Raw genomic sequence first — 11,953 nt, forward strand, 5'->3', positions numbered from 1 at the left:
ATGTTTGGTGCCAAGCTGTGTGGGGGCTGGCATGACTTCTCTGCAGCTTTACAGAAGCTACAGGAGGGGGCCAGGGGGGCAGCCCGGCTCTCAGTAGCCGGTAGAAGAGCACATCCCGCCCGCGATAGCTCCGTCGGGGGGTCTCTGCCCTACGGGGTACCCCGTTTCCCCGTCCAGGTGACTCCAGCTCCACTCCACCTCGCACCCGCTCCGTGTTTTCAAAAGCACTCGGCTTTAGACAGACAGGCGCCTCAGCCAATAAGAAGCCGCAAAGCGTCAGCACAGCGTTCGCTCAGCGCTGCCAGCCAATCATCATCACTCAGTCCCTATATCCCGCCCTCCGAGGACAGGCTCTGCCGACTATTGCCTTCGCCTGGCGGCCATATTGAGTGTGTCAGAGGGGCTGCTCCGTCTGAGGGTTCTTTTCCTCGGCCTCTCGCCCCTTCCTTCACGCCGTCCACACCGGGAGGCGCTGAGGCGCGGCACTTCCTAGCCTGCGGGGCCATTGCGGGCTGCGGAGCGGCTCCCGTGGGGTGGCAAAACCGTGTGGTTGCCTCGCGAAGGGCTCTCGGCGCCATCTTGAGTGTGGCAGAGCCTTCTCTCTCGCTGCATCGGTGCCCCGTTATTCCCCGGAGAAAGGGGGGGGGAAAGGGGTGGACGGAGGCAGAGGTGGCCCCGGTACCAGCGGACAAGGAGGGGTGGAGAGGTGGCCTGGCGTAACGGCGGGATGCGGTGGGGGGAATGCGGGGAAGCTCCCGGTGCTTGCTTGCATAGGAAAGGTGTGTGGGGAGAGAGGCGGCGAGGTGGCCTGGGCTTGCTGATGTATTTTTAAATTTTATTATTTTAATTGTAAAGTAAGCAATTGGGTAGGAATCCCGCATTTCTCCGCGGCGACAGCGGACGGTACTCTCGGCGGGCCCCGCTGGCCGCCCCTCCCCCGCTCCCGCGGGGGTGACGGTGGTTGTTGTTGTTGTGGCCAAAGTTTCCCCGGCGCTGAAAACACGGCGCAGGTTGCGCGGGGGAGGGCGCGGGACACGCGGGATACCCCGGCGGCCACCGAGAGGACAGGGCTTCCCCCTTCCCATCTCTCTGCTCCCGCACCGCCGGGCGGGCACCGTTCCCCGGGCAAGTGGGAGCCCCGGGGGAGCGGGAGTTGGGGGGCACCACTGGTTCTCCCGCATTACTCTTATTATTTTTAACATTATTTTCCTCCCCTCCGCGGGCGGGCGCGCACACCTCCCGCCCCTCCGCAGGCATGCGGGCGGGCTGGATGGCTGCGGACGGTGTCGGGGAGAGGGGGTACGGGGGGTGACCAGGCTCCCGCCCGCCCGCCGCCTCACGGGGCGTGGCGGAGGCGGCGTGGGCGGGGTTCAGGGCGAAGGGAGGGGAAGGAAAAACGGGAGAGGGCGGAGCTCCACCGCCCACCGCCCCGCGCCTCGCCCACGCTGAGACCGGGCCCGAACTCATCACCGCAGTGTCGGCGGCGCCGGCTTCTGCCGCTTTAAGCGGCCGTGCCCATTGTTTGCGCCGCAGCCAATAGGAGCCGGCGGCGGCGGCGCGGGCGGCCAATGGGCGCGGCGCGGGGCAGCGCGCGCGCCGCCCCCGGCTCTATAAGAGGGCCGGTGGCGCCGCGTGAGTCCCCACTGGCTCGCGCAAAGCCATCTTGGCATTGTTCTGCCCGCGCCGCCGCCCGCGCCGCCACAGCCCCGCCACAGCCCCGCACGCCCCCGCCATGTCCGACACGGCCGTGGACACCAGCGCCGAGATCTCCGCCAAGGTGAGCCCCCGCCCCGCGCCTCAATCGCCGCCCGTCGGTTTTTTTCCCCGCTGTAATTTCCCCCTAAGTGGTTTGTTTTTCGTTTTTCTTTTATCTTTTTCTCTTTTTAAAATTCCCCTTCCCTTTTCGCCTTCCCGCCTCTTTTCCCTCTACCCCCTTTAGAAGTTGGCGGTGGGGCTTGGTGCGGGGCCGCCACCTCCACGCTCACCGCGCGGATCAGCCTGCTCCCGTTTCTTTGTCTACAGCGTGGGAGAAACGTGCTCGCCGCTCTCGCCGGTACAGCGAGCCCCGCCGGCACCGCGGCTTTTCTCTCTCATGCTTGTTCGGGAACGGTGGCGACGGTGGTCCTGGGGCCGTCCCGCCGCGGAGGGGCTCGGGCAGCGTGGGGGAGGGTGGGACTACGGTTGCGCCTCGGCACCCCTCTGCGGCGGGGGGATGGCGGCGGCGGGCAGCGCTCGCCTCATTCAGTCCGCTGCGGGAGCTTGACAGACCCGTCAAACTTGGGTCCCGCTCGGCGCCGTCCCCAGGGCTAGGGGAGGGGGGGCGCTCCGGAGCATGCACCGGAGGGTTGTGGTGGGGGAGCAGTGACTCGTGGAGTTGGTCCCGAAAAGCAAGGAGGGGTGTTAGTATTTGGGACCTGCACCCTGTTGATGGGGTGGGTGGGGAGTCGCTGTGTAGGTGGTAACCCGGAGGGAGCGGGGAGGAATAGTTGCTAATTCGGAGTTGCCTTCCCGGGGAGGGTTTGGGAGGGGGAGGGGAGCGTATTTGCTGTGTCGGAGGTACCCTGGATGGGGGGGAGGTGTTGCTATTTTGCAGTCGCCCCCTGAGGTGGGAGATGGATGGGGCTGGAGTACGGGGCTGTGCCGGAGCTGCCCCCGGAGGGGGCGGGAGGAGGGCAATTACTATTTTCGGAACTGCCCCGGTGTGCTGGGGGCTTTGGGCCGAGCTCCCCGCAGCGGGATAACTTAGTGAGTCGGTGCCGGGGATGATGAGGAGCGGTTGAGGAGCGCGGGTACCGGCTGGAAATGGCTCTCCCGGGAGTCCCCGCTGCGGTTCCCGGCACCCGCCTTTGTCTGCGAGCCGCGGTTGGAGCGTCCCCCGGGGGCGCCGGGCACCCGGGCGGGCTGCGCTCCCCGCCGGGCCGTGGGCGGCGATTCGCCCCGTCGAGTCCGGGGCCGCGGTCGTGTCCTCCCGCCGCTGCCGGGAAAGTTGCGGGGGCACTCGACCTCTGCGGGAGATGGGGTCGTCGTGCCCGGGGCCTCTTCACCCTGTGCCCCGACCGGCAGCGGGTCTTGGGCGCTCCCGGCGGAAGCGGGTAATGAGGGGAAAAAAAAAAAAAAAAAGATGGGGAGGAGGGTTTGCATAAATCAACCAACAAAACGCCTTTTCTGGCAGATCTCGATTTCACTTCTGTTTCCCGCTCCCGCAGCCGTGCTTTCCCCCCCCCTCCCCCCCCCCTCCAACTCGTTCTGCCTCCGTTCCGGGGCCGTGGCTCGGTCCTCGTAGCCTCCTAGAGCCGGGAAGCTGCTAGGCGGGTCGATCCCCATCCCTTGCCGGAGGAACGGGGCCAAGTTTGCCGTTAACCTTCCACTGCCCTTTACCGCGTGGGGGAAGGGGCCTCGTCCGCGAATTGGCCTCCTGGTGGTGGTGAGGACGCGAGGGTCTGTGCTGCGGGGCTTGCGAAGGCGCGCAGGGCGGCAAGGTGACCCGCTCCTTCCCACCCCCCTCTCTCCGCCTGGACCTGGTGGCGGGGAAGCGCGGAGGCACCGGGCCGTCCGTTCTCGTCCCGGGAGGCGGAGAGGAGCGGGGGGTGGGGTGTCCCGCCCCGCCCGGGCGGTGGCTCCGCGCCGAGCACCGCCCCCGGCCGCCGCCGCGGTGCCGCGGGGCGCCCACCACGTGCGGCCCTAACCGCGCCGCCCCCTGGGAACTGGAGTCCACTGCTCCGCGCCGCCCTCCAGCCCTTACCCGCCGGGTACTACATTTCCCGGCAGTCCGCGGGGCGCCGGACCGGCGCGCTGGCGGGTGGCCAATGAGAGGGGCGCGGAGAGTGGCGCGAGGTTTGAACGGCGGGCGGGCGCGTGGCGGCGCGGGGGGGCCCCCTGCCGGCGGGAGGCGGGCGCGGCGGCGGCTGCTCTGCCATCGCGGGGGAGAACAGACGCGGCTCCTTGCCGAGGAGGTGGGCAGCAAGGTCCCGCTCCTCTCCACCGGGATCCTGCTTTTTGCCGCGGGATGGCCCCGCCGGGCTCTGTGGCTTCACAGGCTGCATGCCCTGGGAGTAGAGGAGGGAAGGTAGAGCTTCCCGGGGCAGTCGGCGTATGACTAAACACCATTGCTATTTTATGGACAAACAGCTTCACCACACCTATAATTAGAGGCTGTCAAAGCTCTGGAGCTACTTGGAGGCTGCTGTGCACGTCTGTTTACCTTGAAAAGGGAGGCACTGGTCCTGGCTGCAGCCCTGCTGCAGTCACAAGGTGCGTGACCTGATGTCCTGACAGCCCCTACGCTTGAGAGCATCTTCAGTGGTGTGGGAAAGGTCAAGGCTGGAGGTTTGTCCAGCTATAAAATCCCCAAGAGCCAGTGTTGCTTACAGTTTGTGAAGGGCTCTTTCAGAAGGGAACCACGGGGCACAGCGAGATGTGGAAACTCTGACGGCTTGATTTGCACTGTGTTTAACTTAGGAAATGCTTTGTCGCCCTAATGCCTGTGTGCCTGATGCGAGGCAGCAGCTGTAGAACGCAGCAACGCGGTGATGCACAGGAGGCTGAATGGTTGTGATCAGCCTCCAGGGAACGGGGAGGTGCCCTGGGATTCACAGGGGAGCAGTGAAGGGTGGAGGGGGTATGTAGTTTTGTTTCACTCCAGACTTCTGGGATGCTGGTTCCATGAGGTTTGATCAACAGGTGAAGTCACCCTAAACCTGTTTAAGAGTCTTTCCTCGGTGCACCAGTACCTCAGGTGCCTCCTGTTAACAGCATCTGAGTGGCTTAGATAACCCATCCTTAAACCCCTGCCCAGTCTCACCAAGCAGCCTGCAGAGTAGCAGAAACCCTCCCAAAACAGCCAGTGTCACCCTCACAGGGCCAGGACTGTGCTTCTGCTCAGCAGTGTTCCCAGGAGGAAGCGACAGTGGCTCAGTGAAAGTGCCCGCGGGCTGCGCCGAGGCCGCAAAGGGCAGGCGGGGAGGGGGGCGGGCAGAGCAGAGCTCTGTTCACTGCTGCAGCAAAGCCAGGAGCTGCCAGCAACTTTAAAACACCTCGTGGTCGCTGCTGAAGCCGGCTGTGCGGCTGCTGGCCCTGGGGAAGGGCCTCTCTGCTTTCCTTGGCTGGGGTAACGCTTCTTGTGCTGAAGGATCTCGCTCCAGCTGATGGAGGAACAGAAGGGGAGGAGGATGCAAGCAGAGATGCCAGTGTTAAATCCAAGTGTTCTTTATGTGGGAACATAAAGTTGGATCCTCTCAGCCTGTTTGCCGAGCGACTTGGCATGACATTTTGACAGTGATCAATAGCAAAAACACACAAGCTCCCGCTCTTCTCGTTCCTCTCGCGTTGGAGATTTGAACTGAACTAGCCAGGCACAGCTCTTGGAATGGTGTAAAAATAGACTTCTTCCCCCACCCCATCCTGTTACACTTAAAGCTGTGAGCTGGATCCTGGAGCCTCTTCTGCTGTGAGAAAGACCAGGCGCATAATATTTGCCGTATGATTTTCCCCAGGCGTGGCAGAGACCACAGTCTCTGCTAATGAGTCCCTGGGATTTGTTCCTGCTGTGAAGGTGCTGAGCAGCCCTGGGGCAGCAGAGACCATGGGTTGGACAGGGCTGTCCTTCTCAGTGTCGTTGCAGGAGCTTGCGTGGACTGTGCTAAGATGGGCAGTCAGCCAGCTCTGCTGCTGCTGAGCATATGCAGGCGGCCAGCTCTGTGTGTTAGGGAGCTCAGAGGTGAAACAGAGCAGTCTGTTTTATAGATAGCTGCTCTCTGGCAAAGCTGACTTGGATTGAGATTCACCCCCACACTCTCCTGTTCCCAAGGAGGAGCTAGAATGTGGTGACCAAACTGCAGAGCAAAAGGAGAAACCAGCTCTCGGCTCTCAGTGTTTTTTCACACCTGATCTGCAGCTTCTGTGACATGGACACCTGGAATTTGGGGTGACTTACTTGATTTTCTGCTCCTTCCAGGATCTAAAAGAAAAGAAGGAAGTTGTTGAAGAAACAGAAAATGGCAGAGATGCACCAGCCAACGGCAATGCTGTGAGTACAGCTACACTGCAGTGAGAGGCAGCTCTGATGCAATCACCTTTATTTTCCTCTCCCCCTTTTGCTGTGAGATTGTCCCCAGGCCTGCCTGACAAGGGACCCCTCCAAATGGCAGCACTGTGCTGTGCTGAGCCTTTTACAGCCTTTGGGGCTTCAGGTTCAACAGTTACTCCTGAGCCTGTGGGTAGTTCATGTGTGTGTATGTAGAAGGGAAGGGATAGGCTTGGATTTCTGCCCTGAAATATGTGTGAGGTCGTGCCCAGTGCCACCTCCTTCCTAGGCACTAGAAAAGGGGAAAAAAATAAAAAAAAAGCCCTAGATTTACATTGTAACAACTGAGCGGGAGGGAATGCATTGTATACTAGTAAACCTGTAGGTTTTGTATTTTTAACATGGTGGGGAAAATTCACTGTGTTGCCTTTAAGTGTGTAACAAGAGCCTTTGTAGTCTTTGTCTTGGCCTCAAAGTTGGAGCCCCAAGTTACTTTAAACTTGGTCCCTGGTTCCTGGGCTGCCTGTTCATGTGGAGGCAGGCAGGAAGCAGGATGTGTGTCTGGGGCTCATGTGGGCTGGTAAAGAGGGGGACAGGCAGGAAAGAAGGGGACATGCACTTCTGAACATCTCTTCCTCCTTCTGCCTTTCCTACTGCATTTTTTTAAGTGATGTTTTGTCTTGCCAAGGAGAACGAGGAGAACGGGGAACAAGAGGCTGATAACGAAGTAGACGAAGAAGAAGAGGAAGGTGGTGAGGAAGAGGATGAGGAGGAAGAGGGTGATGGTAACTTTCTTTGTTTACCCCCACCCCCCAGTCATCCCACAGATGCTTCTCCTGGGGCAGCAGACTCCTGGGAATTGGAGGGGAGCCGGGAGCAGCATCTCCCCCTTGTGGCTGTGGCCAGGTGGCTCTCACTAGCCAGGCTCAGTCCTTCCTTACTTGCCCAGGCCACCAGCACTGGGAGTGAAGTCAGCCTTGAATCCCTTCCAGCAGGTTGACAGCAGATTCCTTCCTCCCTCCCCTCCCTCCTCTGGCCAGACAGCACTGTACTGCGGCGCTGAATAAGCGCATTACCCTTCCGTGCAAGTAGTAAAACTTGCCCTTGACTCCAGCATGGCAATGGCTGCCACAAGTGCTTGCTGGTGGTGCTGGCAGCCCTGGGGTAGCCATGGATTGGCAAAGGGATCAGTCACCATCATTGCTTGTGGAGCAACATGCTCAGAGGCTGATGTTGTCCCATCTCCCAACCCTTTTCTGGGTAGGATGCAGTGTGGTAGCAGGCATCTCTGAATTTCTTTTAGCAGGAGTGGACAGGCTTGATTTGAACCTTCCCGTTCTGCAGTGTCCCATGTCTCCCTTGCCTCCCCTGCTTCTTGACCTGACCCAGCCTGGAAGTGGGTTTTGGCAGCAGCAACTAGAAATCCAGCAGTGACTTGAAAAAATCACTTCTCACAATCCCTGCTATTATTTTTTTCCCCAAGATCTGCTTGGATGAATAATATTGTTTATCACTTGTTAAGGCTGGGAGAAAATCATTCTTGTTATGCTGAAATGAACTCTGTGCCTTTGATTAGCTGTTAGTAGGTTAATCCCCTGTGAATTTTCAGTTTACATGCTGACCTACTAACCTGTTGGTGGTTTTTGGGAGATGGGGACAGGGCTGGAAATGTAATGACCAGTAGGCCAGTGCCTGTTCAGTGTGTCAGGGAAAGCTGCCTCTAGTGAAGTAGTTCTCAGCATCCTGTTGTGCCCTTTGAGTAGGAACTAGCTCAAGTTGGGAACTGTGGTTCTTTTTCTACTTGGGATTTTAATCCTTGGGCATGAGCACAATGCTGCCATGTGCTGTCAAAAGCTCAGCTGCCTCCAGCCCTGCTTTGGGATGAAAGAGAGAGGAATGCTCGCCTCTTCCCCCTCCCCTTGGGCAGGAGGAGATGCGAGTGCTGGTGTGTGTGTAGTGCAAGTGTTGCTTGGATACTGCTGTGACAATCCAGGGGAGCTTCAGTCCCGCAGTGCCAGCCCTGATCCCCCAGCTCGCCCAGCACAGGCACGATTTGGCACTCAGAGCTTGGAGGTGTGAATGCCTTGCTGGCCCTTGGGTGATCCCTGCCTAAAAGCTGCACCTGAGCAGCTGAATGCTGCAGGAGAGAGATTTAAAGGCAGTGTGTGCAGCTTGCATCAGCTTTTTTTCCCAACACTTGTGGCTAAAGTTCCTCCTAGAGTTTGACAGCAAAGGGGAGTGTGAGGGTATATTTTTCTCACCCTTCTTTCCGTCCCATCTCATTATTTGCTTTGCTTAAAGCAGCTCAAAGAACTAAAAATGCTCCAAATCAGCTTGGCACCATCACCTGACCTGCCGGCCTGGTGTGTGTGGTGGCTGCCAGGGTGTTGATCCATCACTGGGAGCTAATCTTGGCCCTTCCTACTGCATGGGCCACACCATTGCCGGGCACACGCCGGGTGGAGGAGAGGGGAAGGAGGATGGGCTGACCTTAATCCCCCCTGGCTGTCTATATGTGTGGCTTGTGGCAGTGGTTTAAAGCCAGCTTACTGGCCTTAACCCTCAAGAGTTTTAGTGGGGTCTCTTGTTACACAAGAGACTCATTTCGGCAGCTGAGTGCTCGTTCCTCTTATGGGGTCTTACCCAGACTCTCCAAAACTGGCCAAAGGCATTGGACTTGGTTGTTCTGATCCACTGGCCTATTTGAGCTCAAAGTGGGTTAAAGCCCAGAGCTCTGCTCATCCTCCTGACTGCAAGATAGGTTGGTAGCGTTTGTTTTGCTGTTCTGATAATTAGAAAGTGTTCTGACTCAGAACTAATGTGTTCTGGCTCTCTTAACTCATTAAAGATGGACTAATAGCTGTGAAGGGAAGCAGAAATAATCTGGAGTGCTTAGGCTAAGCAGCCACTAGAAAGTTTTTCCTCTCCCTTTCCCCCCCCCCCCCCTTTTTGATGTGATTTTGACTTGTGGCAGGTGCTGGTTTTGCCATCCTGTTGCCTGCTCTACAGGCATGGTGGGAGACAGGCTTATTGCTGCCAGTTCTTATTTCCTGTTAGGGTGGGTCAGGTCAGCTGGAGAAAGCCCCAAAAGCCCCAGGTCTTCAGGCACCTGCTGACTGAGTAGGGGCCATGCCACCCGTGGAGACAGGACACTGGACATTGCAATGTGAGGCTGAGACAGGAATAAAACCCAAGAGAGGGGAGGTACATGGTGTTGTAACTGTCGGAGAGGGTCTCATGTTCCTCCTCCGTGCAGGTGAGGAAGAGGACGGTGATGAAGATGACGAAGCTGAGGGAGCCACAGGCAAACGAGCAGCTGAGGACGATGAGGTAGGAAGAGCAGCCAGCCCCTGGGAGCCACCTGTGCCTCCAGAGAGGATTTGGGGGCCAGCATCAGTGGGGCTGGAGAGGCCAGGTTGGGCTCAGAGGGTGTAACATCTTCCCTGTGCCTCCAGGGACCTGGCACAGTTCTGTTTATATGCTGGCCTGGTTAGCAGGGCTGCACAGAGCCACTGGCCCTGGGGTGGGGAGCCTGCAGTGCTAGGTCGTGCTCAGGGCTCCTCTGTTAAGAGGATGTTCCACTGATGGGAAACGCGTTCTGTCGTTCCTGAAGTGCGAGAGGGACCCAGACCTTTCTTTTGCCTTGGTGTGGCTCTTGCCACCCCCTCAGGCAAGCCCCACTCCTCATCCCCTCTCCTGATGGCTTTGCTTTCTCCTCAGGATGACGACGTTGATCCCAAGAAGCAGAAAACCGATGAAGATGACTAGGCAGCAAATTATTATTATTTTTTTTAAATAAGGAGGAAAACAAACCAACAAAAAAGGCCAGCGCGTCCTCTTCGCCCTTGGGACACCCCCCCCTTTCCCTCCCATTGCAGCCCCCTCCCACCCACCCCCAACACACACACGTCTCCTTCCTCCCCCCTCCGCCGTGGTCATCCTCACCAAGTAGAGTGAACCCCGTCCCCGGCCCCCCCCCCGGCGCGGCGCTGCCACTCAACCAACATACAAAACGATTTGCCCGTAAGCGGGGAGAGAAACTGCCCCCTCCCTTCTCTCACAGGCCCCCTCCCTCCCTCCCCAGCCCCAAGCACCAAAACTTCAAGGCCCTGCTTTCTTTCTTAAAAGTACTTTAAAGGAGAATTTGTTTGTATTTTTTATTTACATTTTATATTTTTGTACATATTGTTAGGAGGTCCGCCATTTTTAAGTGATCTCGGATTGACCAAAAGGGGGGCTTTGAAGTGTATATCTCTCTTGTTACCTATCTCTGACTTTACTTGTGGTGTGACCAGGCCCAAACCATTATCTCAAAGGAGAATAAAACAAAACCTTGTAAAAAAAATTAAAAAAAAAAAGACAAATGCAAAAAAAAAAAAATTTACAATCTTATTCTGAGCATTCCAGTAACTTTTTTTGTGTATGTACTTTAGCTGTACCATAGATTGTGGTTTGTATGAGGTGGCAAGGCCAAAGATAAAAAAGGTTTTCTTTTTTTTTTTCTTTTTTTTTCTGTCTATGAAGTTGCTGTTTATTTTTATTTTTTTTCTTTTTTTTTTGGCCTGTTTGATGTATGTGTGAAACAATGTTGTCCAACAATAAACCGGAATTTTATTTTGCTGAGTTGTCCTAACAAGGCTGCCTCCCAACTGCTGCTTTTTGGTTTTGTTTTCATTTGTTTCAGTTTTGTATTTATTTTTTCCTTCTTTCTTTGCTTTGGACTTGGGGCTGGGAAGAGACTGTGGTAGAAGGGTGCAAGGTGTCGGGAGGGGGCTGGGTCTGAGGGTTGTCACCCCGGCTGGTGTCTGCAGCACATGGCATTGCCACCCCCTGCCGATGTCAGCCTCTTGCAGCTGTGCCCCAAGCATGGCCTCTGCATGGTCCTGCATGCCCTGCCTGCTCCTGGGAGTGGTAGGGACAGGAAAATTGGGAAGCCTTCAGAGATCCAGACTAAAAGCTGGTGTGAGGGCATGGTATGCTTGGAATTCCTACTGTCCCTTTCCTCTAGAAGCATGGGAGACTATTTGACTGCAATAAGGGTGAGTAATGTCCTAGAAATCTGTGGTATCCAGGTGGGTGACTTTCTGAGGGTGCTGAGTTCATGCAAAGACCTGTTCCTTCAGCTGTGTGAGGCAGCATGGGTCTTGTGAGGCAGCATGGGTCTTGGAGTGGGGTAGTTGCGTGCTGGAGGACCTGGTGGTCAGTAGAGGTTGAATGCAGCCAGAATTAGTCATCCAGGGATGTTCCAGCCACCCAGCAACTTGTGGGGAGTCAAGTTAGCAGAGGTGTGGTGGGACCCTGCAAGACAGGCTGGGGTTTATTCCAGCCAAGCCAAAACCTCTTAACACCCTAGACTTCTGCTGCTTTGCTCCTAACCACTCTTTCGCTAATTTTTCCTCCTTCTCTAGGGCATTGGAGCTCAGCATGGCTCAGCCAGGTGTGTGAAGATCATTTGCAGGAACCAGCCTTGCGTCTGCGCCTACCAAACCCTCACCCACCCTGGCTTTGGCAAGTCCCCTGTTCCCCAGGGATCTGGGCCATGCCGGAGCCTTGCCAGATGGTCTCATTTCTTCTCTTGCTGCAAGCCTGGCAGTTAGTGTTGAGATGCCAGGGGATGATGTTTATTCTTTGAAAAATGAGGAATCATCGTACAGTCAGTGCACTGGGTGCAAGGCTCACAGCTGATCCCCAGGAACAGCCAGGTCACTATTTACATGGGTGGCAAGTAAGCTTGAAATGTGGCTCCTTGTCCTCAACTAATCATAGTGCTAGCTGATAGCTTATCATATTTCCTGCCTCAATGGATAGGCTGTCTCCAGCCCTTCCTCTCACCTGCCTAGATGCTGGGATGCTCCTGGCAGGGCTGGAGGCCAGTGGTAGATTTGATCAGTGGCTGCTCTGATGTCCCAGATGGAATGTGACAAGCAGTGG

The 11,953-nt window shown here is 56.9% G+C and overlaps 1 protein-coding gene across 3 annotated transcripts; it reads left to right on the top strand.

Moving 5' to 3' along the window:
- The first annotated feature begins 1,634 nt into the window (after positions 1-1,634).
- On the top strand, positions 1,635-10,658 carry PTMA (prothymosin alpha). Of its 3 annotated transcripts, none has more exons than XM_030455881.1 (5): positions 1,635-1,777; positions 5,954-6,025; positions 6,711-6,807; positions 9,279-9,352; positions 9,743-10,658. In XM_030455881.1, the coding sequence occupies exons 1-5, from the start codon at positions 1,733-1,735 to the stop codon at positions 9,788-9,790; spliced, it is 336 nt and encodes a 111-aa protein (XP_030311741.1). In that variant the 5' UTR covers positions 1,635-1,732; the 3' UTR covers positions 9,791-10,658. The 3 variants fall into 3 exon arrangements, with proteins under 3 accessions (XP_030311741.1, XP_030311743.1, XP_030311742.1); XM_030455883.1 differs by having other exon boundaries at positions 1,636-1,777; positions 6,711-6,801; XM_030455882.1 differs by having other exon boundaries at positions 1,637-1,777; positions 6,714-6,807.
- Positions 10,659-11,953: the final 1,295 nt, after the last annotated feature.

This window comes from Calypte anna, chromosome 9 (assembly GCF_003957555.1).
Source record: "Calypte anna isolate BGI_N300 chromosome 9, bCalAnn1_v1.p, whole genome shotgun sequence".
NCBI lineage: Eukaryota > Metazoa > Chordata > Aves > Apodiformes > Trochilidae > Calypte > Calypte anna.